The 20,000-nt window shown below is 38.7% G+C and overlaps 1 protein-coding gene across 1 annotated transcript in view; it reads left to right on the top strand.

Moving 5' to 3' along the window:
• Positions 1 to 1,624: 1,624 nt before the first annotated feature.
• Positions 1,625 to 20,000, top strand: part of epn3b (epsin 3b) — a 24,870-nt gene continuing 6,494 nt past the window's right edge. Inside the window, exons 1-4 of the mRNA XM_079854979.1 lie at positions 1,625 to 1,844; positions 16,449 to 16,728; positions 18,060 to 18,411; positions 19,447 to 19,550. Coding sequence (XP_079711105.1) covers positions 16,501 to 16,728; positions 18,060 to 18,411; positions 19,447 to 19,550 — 684 coding nt within the window. The 5' untranslated portion in view covers positions 1,625 to 1,844; positions 16,449 to 16,500. The remainder of the gene's footprint in view (positions 1,845 to 16,448; positions 16,729 to 18,059; positions 18,412 to 19,446; positions 19,551 to 20,000) is intronic.

Below are 20,000 nucleotides of genomic sequence, written 5' to 3'. Positions count from 1 at the left end.
TGTTTCAGCACACATTCACACATCCAGTCATGATTCATACGGTCATCATTAGTCATAAGCTGATGATGTGTGTGTGTGTGTGTGTGTGTGTGTTTCAGGTGTGTGTGCTGATGGAGAGGATGGTGGATTCTCTGTGTGATTTACTCCACGACTCTCAGACGGCATATTAATACACCTTTAGATATTTGTGTCTCTAGTCACATGTTGTCTGAAGTGTCAAATCTTGATTATATGTGTCAGTATACGTACTTTTACTGTCCAGAAGAACATCTTTCCTGAAACACTTGAAAGTGAAAGGATTACTGTGAAAGGATTCAGTAATATCATATGAAGGTTTAAGGACGTTAATGATGAGCTTGAAGGTGTGGCTGGTTGTTGTCACTCTTCTCTGCTGCTGGATGCTGTAACGAGGGCCTTTATTTATGGCCGTCTGAAAGTATCCATATATTCTGATCAAAATAAACATGTCTGCAAGCAACATTTGAACTGCACATATTTCAGAATTTTATGAAAACTCCTTCCTTACTGATCAGTGCTTATGCTTTGTGTTTCTCAGACTACCTGTTATAGAGAGTTTATATATAAAATATGCAGAAAATTACAAAATATGTTCATCTTTATAATACAGTATAGCAGACCAAACCTTCATAAATAAATAAAATACACAGCAAAAAAATGTTTTGACCCCAACCCCAAAAGGGTTTACACATATTGAGTCGCACTATGTTGGTGTTTTTTTTTTTTGTCTTAAAAAAATAATATATATATATGTATATGTATTATATTTAACCCAACTCAGCGTTGGATTAAAGGGTTAATTCACCCCCCCCCCCCCCCCCAAAAAAAAATATAGATTGTCATCAATTACTCACCCTCATGTCATGTCGTTTCAAACCCGTAAGACTTTTATTCATCTTCATTACATAAATGAAGATATTTTTTATGAAATGTGAGAGATTTCTATCCCTCCATTGACAGCCTTTAGCAACTACCACTTCCTTGCATAGACTGTCAATGGAGGGACAGAAATCTCTCGGATTTCATCAAAAATATCTTCATTTTGTGTTCTGAAGATGAATGAAAGTCTTACGGGTTTGAAACGACATGAGGGTGAGTAATTACTGACAGAATTTACATTTTTGGGTGAATTAACCCTTTAAATACTGTTCCCGCGGCAATGGTTTAAATTTTAACAGTCGAAGCTGCAGTTTGAAAGGTAAGTGTAACTTAACTTTATGTACTTAAACTTAAATATATCCCAAAAACTGGATTTTTTTTTTTTTTTAAACGAAGTTGTAATTCTTTTTTGCCCGTTTTAAATGCGATTGTAAATGAATAATCGGCTCCATTCCAGTTAGTTCGCTATCGTTAAAGTAATTAAAACATTATTCAGTCACACGTTCCTCTCTATTTGCACAATTTAGTCATTCATTTATATTTTGTGTTATTAATGTGTATTTATTTAATACGTAATGTTAAGTAAACATATGTTTGGTTCGTTGAGGGACTCCGGCAGTGATGCGGTTAAATGCTGAGTGCGCGCGCTCTCTCGCTCTCTCTCTCTCTCTCTCTCTCTCTCGTGATGATGACGGCTCGTGCCTCCACACCGCATGCGTGAGTGTGTGTGTAGATGGATGGATCATTTCTCTCCCACATCACGCCGAAAACACTGCAGCATCCACGCGTTTCTCCTCCACAGATCGACGACAACACGAACAGATCCATCCTTATCCCTGTCTGTCAGTCAGTATCCCAGGATTCATGTCAGTATACCAGGATTCATGCCAGTATCCCAGGATTCATGTCAGTGTATCGGATCGCGGATGCCCACTGAGATGCTGCAGGTAAGCGGGATTCATGTATCTCCTCCTCCATTAACCCTGTATGTCAGTCAGTGTGTTACTGTGCTGGTCTGATAGATTGTAGATGTTGTGTATCAGAAGTGCTCCTGTGATGCTCAGTCACAGTGCAGGAGCTGAAGGCCTACTGGAGCATTTACACGGTCTCGAGTCTATTTCTGGTGTTCATGCTCATGCTGTGTGTGGGATCTGCTCATGTTGGATGGTTCTCTGGAGATTTAAACATCTTGATGTTACATTATAGGTCAGATTAGCGTTTTAGTTCTATATGTCATCTTTCCCCACAGTAAAAGTGGAGCATATCTTCCTTCTTTAAAGCATCATGATTCTAAAGAATCATAGAACACCAGAAAAAGATTCTTCAAAGAAACTTGAGAATGTTCTACAATGACTTTATTAGAACTTTGAAACGTTTTATCATATACATCACGTAATTTAAAAGGGTTAAATTAAATCATATATGAAATATTCTAATTAAGTTACATCATAGAAACTTGAAAAGGTTCAGTTCTTTAGTTAAACTGTTCCATGATGCCATGGAACTCAAAAGGGTTAAACGATGACAGTAATTTTCTAAAGGTTCTACAATGATTGTATTAGGAAAGTGTAACTTAAACTGAACCGAAAACATTCTATTGACTTATTTTCATTACATTCTAGGATTAATTTGTACAGAACATGATGGTGGGAAAAAACTTTGTGTTCCCTCGCAAAATGTCTTTGCAAGCGAACGCAAAGTTTCTCAGCAAAAGGCAAAGGTTTTTTTGCGATGGAATGCAAACTTTCTTAGGGGAACACAAAACATTTGCGCAGAGAACGCAAAAGCATTGACAAATATGTTTCCCTTCACCATGTCCCTTTAGGGGCTCCGTAGATTTGTAATGATCCAATAGTACATTATGATGTTGAATATGCATAAATATGGCTTCATTTATCAACCGTCCACATTATTTAAACATTGAAAACAACTTTTGTACGGAATTATGCCCGATTATAAAGATGATAAATATTACGATAACTTCACAACTGTTTTAAAATCGCTAAAAGAACGTTCAAACAATATTATGCTAAGAACGTTGACTTAAAACATTACATTGGAGAACTTAAAAAAGGTTCAATGACATCATACATCGCTTAACGGGAGACGATACTTAAGCGATGAGACGCTTAACGGGAGACGATACATAAATATGGCTGCGTCGAATCTCTCACTCGGTGTGCAACGCAAGCCAACCTAGTAGATGTGTAAAAAAAATAACCCAGCTATTTTTAGAGTGCATGAACTTGAAAACGTTCCACTGTGACTTTACTGTGACTTCAAATGTTTAATGACGTCATAGTGACTTAAAGGTAGGGTAGGTCAGAATTGTCTAAAAAAACTTTTATTCAAATTTGTTTAAACTGTCTTTATATACCAATACATAATTAAAATGCAAGTACTCTGAAATAGAGAGTATAAAAAATTGAGTGATTCTAGATAGCAGGCAGACGTCGATTCAACGTTGATTCTTAGTCGTAAAGGTTAGTATCAATCATCAATCAAATTTCAACGTTGGATCAATCTTTACTATTTATTACGTTGAAAATAAAACATTGATTCAATGTTGAAATGCGGTTGAATGGCGTGTCTGACGTTGATTCAACGTTAATTCGATGAGCAAAGTGATGTTGTTTCAATGTCAGGAGAGACGTCGTTTCCATGTTGGTTCAATGTCAGTTTGCTATCTGGGTAGTGTATTTAATCTTCAATAAACACAGCTCATTAATTCCATTCACTCCCACCTAAAAACGGGTGCGCGACTGCGCGCACGTGGGCAGAGCTAATAGCGGCGGTAGTCATGGCGACGGAGAGTGACAGTCGCGCAAGCCAATCACTTGTTTCGTCCCGGTAGGAATTAATGAGCTGTGTTTTTTGAAGATTAAATACACTATAGTCACTCAATTTGTATACTCTCTTTTTCAAAGTACTTACATTTTAATTATGTATTGGTATATAAAGACAGTTTAAGCCAATTTGAAAAAAAGTTATTTAGACAATTCTTACCTACCCAACCTTTAAGGTTTTGCTACGACTTTATTAGGACTTATAGCGCCCTGTCTTGCACCCAGCGCAATTGACTTTGTACACCGACGCATGTATCAATCCTTTTTTGCACCCACGCACAGCAGACTTTTCCCTCCACAGACGCACATCGGTAAATTAGGGAATGAACTTGCGCTCCCGGGGCGGTTCAGCAAAAAGAGGCGGCGTGTTCCGGCGCAAACGTTCCCTGGTGCTATTTTGCAGTTCCAGAAAACAATTCCGCCACTGACCAGGAGAAACCTAGTCTAAAGTCAGTGGCGCGTTGTGCAAATTTTAAAGGGATAGTTCACCCAAAAATGAAAATTCTGTCATCATTTACTCTCCCTCAAGTTGTTCCAAACCTGTATGACTTTCTTTCTTCTGCTGAACACAAAAGAAGATATTTTGAAGAAAGTCGGTAACCAAACGACTGATGGACCCCATTGACTTCCATAGTAGGAAAAAAAAATACTATGGATGTCAATGGGGACCAGCAACTGTTTAATTACCAACCTTCTTTAAAATATCTTCTTTTGTGTTTAGCAGAAGAAAGAAAGTCATACAGGTTTGGAACAACTTGAGGGAGAGTAAATGAGGACAGCATTTTCATTTTTGGGTGAACCATCCCTTTAAGGAGGGCGCATGCTTGGCCATAATGTAGCGTGTGCACAACGCGCATACACTTTGATTCTCTCATCTACACAGAAGCAACAGTTCACATTTTTGCAAATCATAGGCTACATTATTACAAGGAAAAATATTCCACATGAGGGAAATCATTGTGGTGTCCATGAAGATGTGAAAAAATAGGCATAAATCTAGCTTACACATTTACCCAGATTTTTATACGCCTGTTTAACCGAAGCTAATTTGGGTGTGTTTCTCCATCCCCAATGTCACTTCTCTGTGTTTTACGGCCCTGACGAGAACGTCGTCTCCTCGGCTGTGAACCGCTCCTGGCGTGCGTCTGGCAAATCCGCCGTTATAATAGCAATCCGCCATGGAACAAGCGCGCCTGCTCTTAAAGGGAATGTGAGATGTCGCTCTGATTGGTTTATTTCACGTTACGCCCAAACCACACCTATGAGTAATGAAGCTACTTCAGACCAACCCATTTTAGATTTGCATCGGGCGCAAGAGTCATTTATCCCGCCGGTATAATAGCAACAGCGCCCGAGACCCGCCCACAAAGTTACTTGCGTTTCGCATTTGATACTTGCGTTTCAGATTGTTAAAATAGGGCCCAAAATGATTTATGACGTCATAGTAACTTAAGGCTCTGCTATGATTTTTTAAGGACATGTTCTATGGCATCACAGAGCTCGAAAAAGGGCTCAATGACACATGAATATTAATAGTTCTATGGCATCTTTGAAACTCAAGGTTTTCTTGTGGCTTCATGGTAGCTTTAAAATGCTCTATGACATCACAGGAGAACGCTCTCAAGTTCATATTACGTCACTGAAAGCGGCAAAGGCTCTCCTGTGGCATAATTCCCTGGAATAATTCAATAAGCCAAGCATTAAAAGGCCATTGCCAGAATGAAGGGTCTCCGTGGGGATGTTCTTGATGAAAGTGTGTCGTGTTGTGGAGCAGATGTCTCTGCTGAGATCACACTCATCTGTGCTCAGATACTCACACCGCTGACTCACACACACGTGTGTGTGTGTGTGTGTTTCTGGCCCTGCTGCTGTGTTTATTACGTGACAGCGGCCTGCAGGTCAACCAGGACTACAGTAGATGATCCGCACCATCAACGTAGGTCATTATTCTTCTAACAATCTTTCATTTAGGTTGAAACAACACATTTTGTATATTGTAAGTAGCTGGAATCAATGGTCAGCTAATATAGGATTATCGGTTACACTTTACAGTAAAGTTCATTAACATTAGTTAACATTAGTTAACGAACTAAGAATGAACAATACTTCTTCAGAATTTTAATTAACTAATATTAATTTCAACATTTACTAATACGTTATTAAAATCAAAGGTTGTTTTTGTTAACATTAGTTAATGCTTTGTGAACTAACAATGAGCAGCTGGATTTTTATTCACTAATATGTTAGTTCATGTTAGTTTATACATTAACTAATGTTGACTAATGAACCTTATTGTAAAGTGTTACCGGATTATCAATGGCTGAAATTTAGAGAGCAGGATGACTGATGATGAAAATACTGGTAATATTATATAGGTTCTTTATTGGCATTGATGTTTCCATAAAGAATCTTTAACTTCCATGGAACTTTCCTCTGAACAAACGGTTCTTTAGATTATTGAAATGCTCTTTTTTTAAAAAGAATGGTTCACTGGAAGGTTCTTCTATGGCATCACCCTTTTGAAAGCTTTATTTTTAAGATTGTATGACAGTTTAATGATAGTAAATGAGACATAAACAAGCACAATATGTACTCAAAGTTCATGAAAAGGGCAAACTCAAACTTTTCTTGCCCAAGTGAACATGGTTAATTGCTGATGCCAGTCATAAATCTAAAAAACTGGTAAATATCAGCTCATTATCTGGCCTGGCTGATATATTAATGTGACTGAAAACATTATTTTAACTTATTCACATAACGTCCTTGGAATAGTACATGATGTTGTGGAATATGCATAAATACTGCTTCATCTAGACTACTGTAGATTGTCCTCATTATTTAAACATTGAAAACATTTGGAAACTGTACAAAAAATTGTTCCCACTCTCATGATGATGTTTTTTAAAGGGAACAAAACTTCTCTGCAATCTCCAAAAACTCCTAATATTGTTAGAACCATTCTCAGATATTAATAATAATGTCATGCAAAATGCAGGTTCTTTATTGGCATTGATGGTTCCATAAAGAGTTTTTAACTTCCATGGAACTTTCCATTGAATAAAAGGTTCTTTTAGATTATTAAAATTCTCTATTTTTTTAAAAACGGTTCACTGAAAGGTTCTTCTATCAATGGCATCAGCACAAAAATCCTTTTCGAAACCTTTATTATGATAGTAAATAAAACATAAACAAGAACAATATACTCAGAATTCACAAAAAGGGCAAACAAAGCATTGAAAACATTTGGAAACTGTACTAAAAAAATGGTTCCCACACTCATGATGATGTTCTTTAAAGGGAGCAGAACTTCCCGACTGTCTCCAAAATCTGAACTTTACTCCTAATATTGTTAGAACCATTCTCAGATATTAATAACAACATCATAAGGATGTTTACCAAAATGTAATATTCCCTGTTAGGAGATAATGTACCTCGAGTTATTAAAATTTAAATAATAAGTGATCCATTCACATGTGAAACTCCAAATAAAAGCATTTGGTTTTAGATTATCAACTAAAAGTGTGTTGTGTTTCTTCACACCAAAGGCCATCTTCATTAATCCCAATGATCTAGTTCTGAAAAGTGCTGATATTAGTGGCTCCTGGACTAGCAGTTATACCAATTTTTCTATTTTGAAAACGTGGGGAAGGGATGTAGAATGTTTTGAAGACTCGTGGGTAAATTACGGGAGCTGATGAGCTCTTCACAGAGAGGAGCGCTGTGTTTAGGGAAGAAGGACAGGACAGGATTAGGTTTTGCCGCACACACAGAAATGCAAAGTCGAGCGCAGCCGTGAAGGGCAGAGATGTGCCGTCAGGTCCGCTGACACTACAGTTTTACTGCTAAACACTGTTACTGTAAAAACCTGGTAATTGGTTAACGGTACGTTCGCTTACTCCATATGGGATTCATGTCATTTTACAGTAAAATACTGCTAAATGTACAAATTTAGAAGTGAAATTAAAAGTCTTATTATACAGCAAAAAAACTAACCCCGTGTAGTGAACCCATCAGATTAAGTGTTGTTAACCCTTCAGATTAAGTGTTGTTAACCCTTCAGATTAAGTGTAGTTAACCCCTTCAGATTAAGTGTAGTTAACCCCTTCAGATAAAGTGTAGTGAACCCATCAGATTAAGTGTTGTTAACCCTTCAGATTAAGTGTTGTTAACCCTTCAGATTAAGTGTAGTTAACCCCTTCAGATTAAGTGTAGTTAACCCCTTCAGATTAAGTGTAGTTAACCCCTTCAGATTAAGTGTAGTTAACCCCTTCAGATTAAATATAGTTAACCCCTTCAGATTAAGTGTAGTTAACCCCTCAGATTAAGTGTAGTTAACCCTTCAGATTAAGTGTAGTTAACCCTTCAGATTAAGTGTAGTTAACCCCTTAGATTAAGTGTAGTTAACCCTTCAGATTAAGTGTAGTTAACCCCTTCAGATTAAGTGTAGTTAACCCCTTCAGATTAAGTTTAGTTAACCCCTCAGATAAAGTGTAGTTAACCCTTCAGATTAAGTGTAGTGAACCCATCAGATTAGGTGTAGTTAACCCCTTCAGATTAAGTTTAGTTAACCCCTCAGATAAAGTGTAGTTAACCCCTTCAGATTAAGTGTAGTGAACCCATCAGATTAGGTGTAGTTAACACATCAGATTAAGTGTAGTTAACCTCTCAGATAAAGTGTAGTTAAACCCTTCAGATTAAGTGTAGTTAACCCCTTCAGATAAAGTGTAGTTAACCCCTTCAGATTAAGTGTAGTTAACCCCTTAGATTAAGTGTAGTTAACCCTTCAGATTAAGTGTAGTTAACCCCTTCAGATTAAGTGTAGTTAACCCCTTCAGATTAAGTTTAGTTAACCCCTCAGATAAAGTGTAGTTAACCCCTTCAGATTAAGTGTAGTGAACCCATCAGATTAGGTGTAGTTAACACATCAGATTAAGTGTAGTTAACCTCTCAGATAAAGTGTAGTTAAACCCTTCAGATTAAGTGTAGTTAACCCCTTCAGATAAAGTGTAGTTAACCCCTTCAGATTAAGTGTAGTTAACCCCTTAGATTAAGTGTAGTTAACCCTTCAGATTAAGTGTAGTTAACCCCTTCAGATTAAGTGTAGTTAACCCCTTCAGATTAAGTTTAGTTAACCCCTCAGATAAAGTGTAGTTAACCCCTTCAGATTAAGTGTACACTCAAAAAAATGCTGGGTTGTTTCTGTAAACAAATTGTTGGGTTGATTGTGCTGGGTCAAAAAGTTGGGCTGTTTGGGGTACTGTAAACACATTATTGGGTTGATCATGCTGGGTCAAATGAGTTGTAAGGGGGTCATTCACAAATAAACCGCTGGTTGGGTTATTTTGACCCAGCAACTGGTTACTTTTTTCATTCTTTGTGGAACTTTCTGGATTCTTCACTTCTGACTCGAGGAGCACGCCACTCGGAGCAGGCAGTGTTTTATGGTAAGTTAATATGAATGTTTACCTATATTTTTAATAAGTTGTGGTGGTAGCAGCAAGCTAATTTCACTGTTCAACATACAGTCTTTAATATGGAAGTGTGAGGGGTAACTATTTATTTCTGTGAAACATTAAATAGCCACAGCTAGCCGGTTAGAATTTTTTGACAAAATGCCACGTTAAATCCTTAGCTGAAATTAAACCAGCTATATCAGCAGCCTTTTTGAAAATTTTAATTCTAAATTCATTATGTAACTAGATTAAAAAGTTCGTCGAGACAAACTTTAAGTTGGCTTGAGAAAGCCGGACCAGAAAGTTTAAAGAAGTTTAAAATAGTTTGGAGTTTAAATTAGTTTAAAGTTTAAAGTAGTTTAAAGTTTAAATTAGTTTGAAGTTTAAAGTAGTTTAAAGTTTAAATTAGTTTAAAGTTTAAAGTAGTTTAAAGTTTAAATTAGTTTGAAGTTTAAAGTAGTTTAAAGTTTAAATTAGTTTGAAGTTTAAATTAGCTTAAAGTTTAAATTAGTTTGAAGTTTAAATTAGTTTAAAGTTTAAATTAGTTTGAAGTTTAAAGTAGTTTAAAGTTTAAATTAGGTAGTTTAAAGTTAAAAAGTTGTTGGGGGTTTTCTAGTGGGTTGCTAAGGTGTTCTCGGTGGTTGCTAGGCGGTTGCTAGGGTGTTCTGGGTGGTTGCTATTGTGTTGCTAGATGGTTGCTAAGGTATTTTGGGTGGTTGCTAGGTGGTTGCTAGGGTGTTCTGGGTGGTTGCTATGGTGTTGCTAGGCAGATGCTAAGGTATTTTGGGTGGTTGCTAGGCGGTTTCTAGGGTGTTCTGGGTGGTTGCTAGGGTGTTGCTAAGCGGTTGCTAGGGTATTTTGGGTGGTTGCTAGGGTGTTGCTAGGCGGTTGCTAGGGTGTTCTGGGTGGTTGCTAGGGTGTTGCTAAGCGGTTGCTAGGGTATTTTGGGTGGTTGCTAGGCGGTTGCTAGGGTGTTCTGGGTGGTTGCTAAGGTATTTTGGGTGGTTGCTAGGCGGTTGCTAGGGTGTTCTGGGTGGTTGCTATGGTGTTGATAGGCGGTTGCTAAGGTATTTTGGGTGGTTGCTAGGATGTTGCTAGGCGGTTGCTAGGGTGTTCTGGGTGGTTGCTATGGTGTTGCTAGGCGGTTGCTAGGGTATTCTGGGTGGTTGCTAGGCGGTTGCTAGGCGGTTGCTAGGGTGTTCTGGGTGGTTGCTAGGCGGTTGCTATGGTATTTTGGGTGGTTGCTAGGGTGTTCTGGGTGGTTGCTAGGGTGTTCTGGGTGGTTGCTAGGCGGTTGCTAGGGTGTTTTAGTGGTTGCTATGGTGTTGCTAGGCGGTTGCTAGGGTGTTCTGGGTGGTTGCTAGGGTGTTGCTAGGCGGTTGCTAGGGTATTCTGGGTGGTTGCTAGGCGGTTGCTAGGGTGTTCTGGGTGGTTGCTATGCTGTTGCTAGACGGTTGCTAGGGTATTCTGGGTGGTTGCTAAGTGGTTGCTAGGGTGTTTTGGGTGGTTGCTAGGCGGTTGCTAGGGTGTTCTGGGTGGTTGCTATGGTGTTGCTAGGCAGTTGCTAAGGTATTCTGGGTGGTTGCTAGGCAGTTGCTAGGGTGTTCTGAGTGGTTGCTATGCTGTTGCTAAGGTATTCTGGGTGGTTGCTAGGCGGTTGCTAGGGTGTTCTGGGGGGTTGCTATGGTGTTTCTAGGCGGTTGCTAGGGTATTCTGGGTGGTTGCTAGGCGGTTGCTAGGGTGTTCTGGGTGGTTGCTATGGTGTTGCTAGGCGGTTGCTAGGGTGTTCTGGGTGGTTGCTATGATGTTGCTAGGCGGTTGCTAAGGTATTCTGGGCGGTTGCTAGGCAGTTGCTAGGGTGTTCTGGGCGGTTGCTATGGTGTTGCTAGGTGGTTGGTAGTTGTCACAGATGGTTACTATGGAGTTTTTATAGAGTCCTTAGCATGATCTTGGTATGATTTAGCACTTAACTAAATGATATTAGCATGTAGCTATTCACTGCTAGCATGTGTAGCATGTTGGAAGTGCTGTTTGCTAGCATGAGTCAAAAGAGCCAAACCTCATCTCTATACGATGTTCTGATACTGAGATATAGGTCTTGCAAAACGGTTGCTAGGGTACTCAAGTTTGGTTGCTATGGAGTTGCTTGGGAGCTTGAAGCTTTAAACTTAAGAAGTTTAAAGTGGTTTGAAGTTTAAAGTAGTTTACGAGTTTTGAGTTTACAAGTTTAAATGAGTTTAGAGTTTAAGTTTAAATGAGTTTAGTGTGTGTGTGTGTGTGTGTGTTCACACACACACACACACACACACACACACACACACACTCAGAGCTTATGAGTTTAGAGTTTATAAGTGTATAAATTGATGAGTTTATAAGTGTTAGAGTTTTTGAGTTTAGAGTTTATAAGTTTTAAATGAGTTTAGAGTTTATAAGTTTTAATGAGTTTAGAGTTTATAAGTTTAAATGAGTTTAAGAGTTTAAGAGTTCAGAGTTTATTAATTTATGAGTTAAAGAGTTAATAAGTCTATGAATTCATGAGTTTATAAGTTAATTAGTTTATAAGTGTATGAGTTTAGAGTTTATTAGTTTAAATTAGTCTCATTGGCTAATATAGTATATAGAACGGCAGTTTGGTTTAGTCTTCAAGGTGTTTAGATTTGAATTTTCGTCGGTTGGTGAGTTTGAATGTAAATTTGAATTTTTTAGAACTCCCCAATGTAAGTCAATGGGAGTTTTTCCGAGTTTTGATCGGCATTTTTAGGAAAACCGTAAGTCCGATCAGTCTAAAAAGATATAGCAACTAACTTCAGATCAGTTTGAGTGTCTGAGCCGAGTTTGGAGTATGTAGTGTTAAAGCTCTAGGACGAGTTTGAGTCAACAGTTTTTAACAGAAGAATAATAATAATAATAAGTTTAAGTACAATATCAGTAAGTTGGCTCTCTCAAGCCAACTTAATTATCATAGGCCTATTCATTGTGGACGTTGCGTATTTAAAAGTGAGAAAAGCGTTTTGTATGAAATCCATACGCGCACTTTCCTCACAGGGCTCGCACGTAAAATCAGCGGGAAATGAGTCTCTACGTTAGGCTAGCTAGTGAGTTGTGAGTGAAAAGTCTGCTGGCGTAGTTTTAGAAATACTCGTCAGAAGAAGTGACTGAGGTAAGTTCCAGCACAGTCTGTGTGTGTTTTCTGTAATGTCTCGAACCATCGTTTCTGCCAAAAAAAGGCTTTCAAGAGCTTGATATAGCCTAGTTTTTATTATGTAGGATATGACTTGCAATCTACAGCGACTGAGGAAAGGAGAAATAAATGGACAGGCGTCAGTTTTGAGAAGAAAATTATACCCGTTTAGTTGAACGAATGGTCGTCAATATTTAAAACTTAAAAAATGCAAACTTACATGATAGCCTACCCGAAGTATTTTATTGTGTGTAACATCTAAACGAGGCGATCATCAGCGCCAGTCAGAAGATTACCGAGCAGCTTTGTGGGTTTGTGAGTTTTAACGTTAAAGACACTATCAACATTACAGTAATATTTTACTTTTAATAAAGTAATGTTTTATTTGAATGCCTTAATGTTGATAATATTTGTCCAAATTACTCTTTTATTACTATTACTATAATTCAGTTTGAAAATACTGAATACACATTTTGTTTGTTTTTCACATTTGGTCATTTAATGTTTGCAATATTTTAATTGCATATTCAATAATAAATTGATACTTCCACAAAAAAAAACTTAACTTGCATGTCAGTTTTATTGCAACAACTCTAAGTGATTGTCCGGGAAGCAGACACACTCTGTCAGTTTAAATCTAAACTAAAACGCATATCTTTTACCTGGCATTCATATAGAACATTATACATTTCTATTATTTAAATCAGTTAAATGATTATTAGGCTGCATAGGTCAGCCGGAACCAGGGACACTTTCCTATAACACCTGATGTACTCATTATTTAATAAGAAGAATGGCATCTATGCTAATTTTTGTCTTTCTGTTCATTCTAAAGTTTACTTAAGTCAGCCGGATCCAGGCCATATCCAGATCAGAAGGTGGACCTGCGCCTGGACCCATCCATGACGCATCCCTGAAGGGCCAGCCTCATCAGCCCTGTGAAGGCCTCAGCGACACGACTGATCCTCAACAAATTCGTCTCCATACCGGTGTGATGACTCCGACTTCCAACCAGATGGAACTGGATAAATATTCTGAATTTTCTTATTCAATCTGACCTCTGACCTGTAATGCTGCCTGAATCATAATCATACACTGTTCGCTCGATGGCCAGAGGAGAACTGAGCGACTGAGACTGGGTTCTCCCAAGGTTTTTTTCTCCATTCTGTCACTGATGGAGTTTTGGTTCCTTGCCACTGTTGCCTTGGCTTTTGGCTTGCTTAGTTGGGGACATTTAATATTCAACAATATTATTGATTTGCCTTAAGGTGGACAATGACGCAATTGTTCATCTAGAAACAAACTTTGTTGTATTATTTTCATGTTACAGTATTACTGTGAAGCTGCTTTGATACAATCTGTATTATTGTAAAAAGTGCTATACAATTAAAGATGACTCTACTTGACTTGTGAGGACCAACATGGTTGAATATTTACAAAATGAGATGACTGGTGAATTGCTGCACATTCTGTGCCTCAGGGATGAAATGAGGGGGACATGTCAGACCTTTGGCATTGATTAATATTTGTATTCAATAACGAAAAGTATTAAAGAAATGTATAAAATTTAAAAAAAATTAAATGAGATTGAAATCACATATACTGTGGCCTCTCTGGTTTATTGTATTACAGAGATAATAATTATTTTACATTCGTAATATAACAAATATTTGTTACTAATTTTATTAAGGCAATGAGACAAGAAATAACCCAGCACATGAGTAAGACTTAACCCAGCAAGAGGGTTAATTTCACCCACTGGTTGAGTCAAATGAATGACCCAGAAATATGGGTTAAATGGTAAAACCCAGCACTTGGGTCAAACCAACCCAGCGCGTGTTCTGTCCAATAGTGACCCAGCGGTGTGGTTAAGGTTGGGTTATTTTTTAACCCAGCAGTTTTTAGAGTGTAGTGAACCCATCAGATTAGGTGTAGTTAACACATCAGATTAAGTGTAGTTAACCTCTCAGATAAAGTGTAGTTAAACCCTTCAGATTAAGTGTAGTTAACCCCTTCAGATAAAGTGTAGTTAACCCCTTCAGATTAAGTGTAGTTAACCCCTTCAGATTAAGTGTAGTTAACCCCTTCAGATAAAGTGTAGTTAACCCCTTCAGATTAAGTGTAGTTAACCCCTTCAGATAAAGTGTAGTTAACCCCTTCAGATTAAGTGTAGTGAACCAGTCAGATAAAGTGTAGTTAACCCCTTCAGATTAAGTGTAGTTAACCTTTTGCTAACCCTCCAGTATCGTCTGAATGAAAGAAACACGGTTCATGCCGACTGTGACATGAGTCAGAGCATGCCGGTGTCATCTGGTGGTCTCGGGGGGCCCGTGGGCTGATGGATAACAGCGTGAGTCGTCTCTTTGGGGGCGTTTGTGACTCATGCATGAGTCAAAGCAGGGTTCCCACGGGTCCTTGAAATCCTTGAAAGTTTGTGAATCTGAAAAAAAATGTCAAGGCCCTGGAAAGTTTTTGAAAATAAACATACATAGATAAAGATCCTTTAAAGTGCTTGAATTTATTTTGTGCAAGAAGTTTTCTGGAAAAAAATCCATATTATTCCCTCCGGTCCGCTAATGTGTTATTTCGCCAACACGTTGTGTCCTATGCACACTAGCTTGCTTGATTTACGTTAGTTACGTGCTTTTACGCGTTACGCGAACCCTGTCAAAGACACATTTATTCATTAGCAGATGCTTTCAGGCAGCATTTCAGATGCTTTAATCATTGGGTCTGTAATCTGGGAATCGAACCCTTCACCTGAATGTTGCGAGCGCAGGGAAGCAGATTAAGTATACGGGCCGTCTGAAGGACGATTGTTTTAGCGCTCAAAACAATCGAGTGATTGTTTTGGAGCCTGACGGACAGATAACTCCAACCCACTTTCTTTGCCTGTGTTTTTTAAGATAAGTGCTAATTGGAGAGCCGAGCTGAATTATTGATGATCCTGAAAATGGTAATCGCTCTCCTCTTGCTGGAAATGAAGAGGGAGGGGGCATTTTTAATTAGCTCAACTGTGTCCACTAATGTGTTCAAAAGCTTGTTAACCCTCTACAGACCACATGATGATGAACAAAAACTACAATAAACCAGGTTTAGGAAGTGACTTTTGACCTCTGACTCAGGAAACTGTCTTTTATACTTCACAATGGACTATAAAATTAAACATTTGAAAGTATATTTTATTTGTAATTGGACAAATGAACTGTAAACCTCTTTAAAAATGAATTTTATATTAAACAAAAATCACATTTTATTTATTCACCAAAAATAAAGCAATATTTTGAATTTGTTTTATTTCTATATCATCTTTTTTATCTTACTTTTTATTATATTTGTTTAGTGATTTTGATCATTTTTAATTAGTATAATTTTGAATTTATATAATTCAAAATAAATAATTTTATTATTATTTTTTTTTAATTATTTTAGTTCCTCAACTTTTGAAAATTTAATTTCAGTTAGATGCCAAGGCCACACTTCTTATTTTCATTTAATGTTTTTGAAGTTTAAGTTTTTCATCTAATATTTGTATTTTATTTCAGGTTTATTTCAATAAAACGATTTTTAATAGTTTGAATTAGCAATAACAACCGTGATTCTGATGTAGATGAGAGTTCCATGATGTGTAAGGCGTTGCTATGTGGTCGCTAAGGTTTTCTGAGTTGTTTTTAGTGTGTTGCTAAGTAGTTTCTGAATGCATTATAGTCATGTTTCATCTGCATGACACCAATATTGATATATTAATGTTTATAATCATCTATATCAGTACACTATAAACATGCTAATTTGTACTAAATATTCCGTACAGACCATTTAAATTTTAAACAATTTTGAAGACAAAATGTCTTATCAGATTTTTTTTGAAGACAAAAATAACTACTTAGGTTTGTTGCCTTGGTAACTAAAATACTCTATCTCTTTACAGATAACAAAACTAGCATTCAATAAAACTATGAGTCAATATGACTTCATAAAGCCGAGAAGCATTTAATTATAGCCTTTGAAGTGTAAAACCACCTGTTTTTTATGCGTGTGATTTAGAAATGTCTGTTTCTCTCTCTCACACAGCTCTGGCTCTCTTTAGCGTGAGCGTCTGCCTCATCCCACACACACAGTCGCCATGACGACCTCGGCCCTGCGCCGGCAGGTGAAGAACATCGTGCACAACTACTCGGATGCGGAGATCAAGGTACGGGAGGCGACCTCCAACGACCCCTGGGGCCCGTCCAGCTCGCTGATGTCGGAGATCGCAGAGCTGACCTTCAGCGTCGGGGCCTTCAGCGAGGTCATGGCCATGGTGTGGAAACGCCTCAACGACCACGGCAAGAACTGGAGACACGTCTACAAGGTGCCCGAGTCTGTTCTCGAGGGCCTCCAGGGAACTTAAAGGGATAGTTCACTCAAAATGAAAATTAACCCATGATTTACTCACCCTCAAGCCATCCTAGGTGTATATGACATTCTTCTTTCAGACGAATACAATCAGAGTTATATTAAAAATGTCCTGGCTCTTTCAATTTATAATGGCAGTGAATGGCCGTTTCTGTTTTAAAGTCCATAAAAGTGCATTTATCATCTATCCATCATAAAAGTGCATCAGTGCATCTATCCATGATAAAAGTGCATCTATCCATGATAAAAGTGCATCTATCCATCATAAAAGTGCATCTATCCATCATAAAAGTGCATCTATCCATGATAAAAGTGTATCTATCATGATAAAAGTGCATCTATCATCTATCCATCATAAAAGTGCATCAGTGCATCTATCCATGATAAAAGTGCATCTATCCATCATAAAAGTGCATCTATCCATGATAAAAGTGCATCTATCCATCATAAAAGTGCATCTATCCATCATAAAAGTGCATCTATCCATGATAAAAGTGCATCTATCCATGATAAAAGTGCATCTATCCATCATAAAAGTGTATCTATCATGATAAAAGTGCATCTATCCATCATAAAAGTGCATCTATCCATCATAAAAGTGCATCTATCCATCATAAAAGTGCATCTATCCATCATAAAAGTGCATCTATCCATGATAAAAGTGCATCATCTAAAAAAAGTTGTTTTAGGGTTTAGTTACCCTAATGAACTAATGAACCCACCATTCAAGAAATCCCCCCCGAATTTGCGCTAATTTGAAAGCGAACCCGTGGACACGTGCAGTCGTGCGCATTTTAGTTTCGCTTTCAAATTAGCACCAATTCGGGCGCGGATTGCTTGAATGGTGAGTTCATTATAATTCTTAATGAAAAACACAACAGCAAAACAGTGCAATGATAAATTAGCTTAAATAGGCGCTTTTGCACCAAATATTGCTCCATCATCGCAGTGGGCAAGTTTCTTAACACCGGTAACACCGTCAACACCGACTATCATAGCAAACCTAGTCTAATTTACAAAGTATATAATGATGAGCCGGTGTCATGTCTGGTCCAGAATAGGGACTAACTGGCTAATATATGTATAATGATTTTGAGTTATTTCTAGTCTAATTTGCAAAGTGTTATTCCTAGTTTGTTTCTAGTCTAATTAATGCATTTACAAGATTTCTAGTCTAATTCAAAAAGTCTAATTAATGAGTTTGAAAGATTTCTAGTCTAATGATTTCAAGTGATTTCTAGTCTAATTTACAAAGTGTATAATGATGAGCGTGTGTGTGTGGTCCAGGCTCTGACGCTGCTGGACTATCTGGCCAAGACGGGTTCGGAGCGGGTGGCCCAGCAGTGCCGCGAGAACGCCTTCACCATCCAGACGCTGCGCGACTTCCAGTACGTGGACCGGGACGGGCGGGACCAGGGCGTGAACGTGCGCGAGAAGGCCAAGCATCTGGTGGCTCTGCTGCGGGACGAGGAGCGTCTGAGGCAGGAGAGAGCGCAGGCGCTGAAGACCAAAGAGAGGATGGCGGGCGGGGGGGCGGTTCCTCCCGCGTGTCCCAGCCGGCGCAGCAGTCAGCCTAGCATGGCCGCGCTGTACGGGGAAGAGTTCAGCCACTCCAGGGGATCCCCGTCCTCCTTCAACTGTGAGTAGGGTTGGGTCCCCAGCTCGGTTCTTTTAAAGGTGCAGTGTGTAAGTTTAAGATGCACCTAGTGGTGAGGATGAGAACTGCACCCAACAGAAGTTACGGTGGTAAAAAAATGATAAACTCTAAAGACTCCAACTTTTTTCTTTGTAACATCTTGTTCAGGTTTGAGTCTAATTATAATGAAACTATACAAAAAAAACTACAAAAAAAAGCTTATGAAAACATTAATAAACTGAGTAAAATTACATTTGTTTAAAAAAAAAATACAAAATTCTTTTGTTACAAAATTACATTTTGTTGCCTGAGTGTAAACCGCAAACGAACAGCGCACAAGGGTTAAAGGTGCAGTGTGTGATTTTTAGCGGCATCTAGTGGTGAGGTTGCGAATGGCAGCCAACAGACGTTACGGTGGCCGACAGGAAGTGATGTCGTCGTCTGAGACGGCAGAGAGTGGCCAGTTAAGCAATGAGGTTTCTTTACAAAGACGAATTAAGAAATTAGGTTTACTTTATTATTCAGTAAAACGATATGTTATTGTGAATATTGTTGTTACTTGTTCATCATTGTGTCAGTGTTTTATTCGCTGACTTTAGCTAGCTTTAGTCCGCTTAGGGCCACTGTAGAAACATGTCGATGTAAGCGGACTCAGAGTGTGTGTAGACAGAAATGCCTCATTGTAAGGTAATAAAAACATAACGCTTCATTATGTAAGGTCTTTATACACCACTGAAAACATGGTTATGTATATGATTATGTTACAGATAATCATGTTATGTTACAGATCCTCCTAAATATTACACAATGCACCATTAAGTTTTGATTTATTTATAAGGTGAAATTAAATCATCCTGAGTCTCATCACAGCTGCTTCTGTCATGTGTTGTTGTGTTGTTTATAGTCTAATGAGGCTGTGTGACAGCGACACACACACACACAGTATAACTGAAGTGAGATGGTGATGCTTTATGACAGTAATCACATACATTACACTCGTAAATAAAAACACTGATGTCCGTTCACTCTGTCTGTCAGCGTCGTCCTCGTCTCCCCGAGCCTCTGATCTGGAGCAGACTCGACCGCAGACCAGCGGAGAAGAAGAGCTACAACTGCAGCTCGCACTGGCCATGAGCAGAGAGGTACACACACACACACACACACACACACACACACACACACACACACACACACACACACACACACACACACACACACTCACATACACACACACACACACACACACACACACACACACTCACTCACATACACACACACACACACACCGCAGACCTGCGGAGAAGAAGAGCTACAACTGCAGCTCGCGCTGGCCATGAGCAGAGAGGTACACACACACACACACACACACACACACACACACACACCGCAGACCAGCGGAGAAGAAGAGCTACAACTGCAGCTCGCACTGGCCATGAGCAGAGAGGTACACACACACACACACACACACACACACACACACACACACACACACACCGCAGACCAGCGGAGAAGAAGAGCTACAACTGCAGCTCGCACTGGCCATGAGCAGAGAGGTACACACACACACACACACACACACACACACACACACA

This window comes from Squalius cephalus (genome assembly GCF_949319135.1).
Source record: "Squalius cephalus genome assembly, chromosome: 2".
NCBI classification, from domain to species: Eukaryota; Metazoa; Chordata; class Actinopteri; order Cypriniformes; family Leuciscidae; genus Squalius; species Squalius cephalus.
This window is presented reverse-complemented; position numbering and strand designations above follow the sequence as displayed.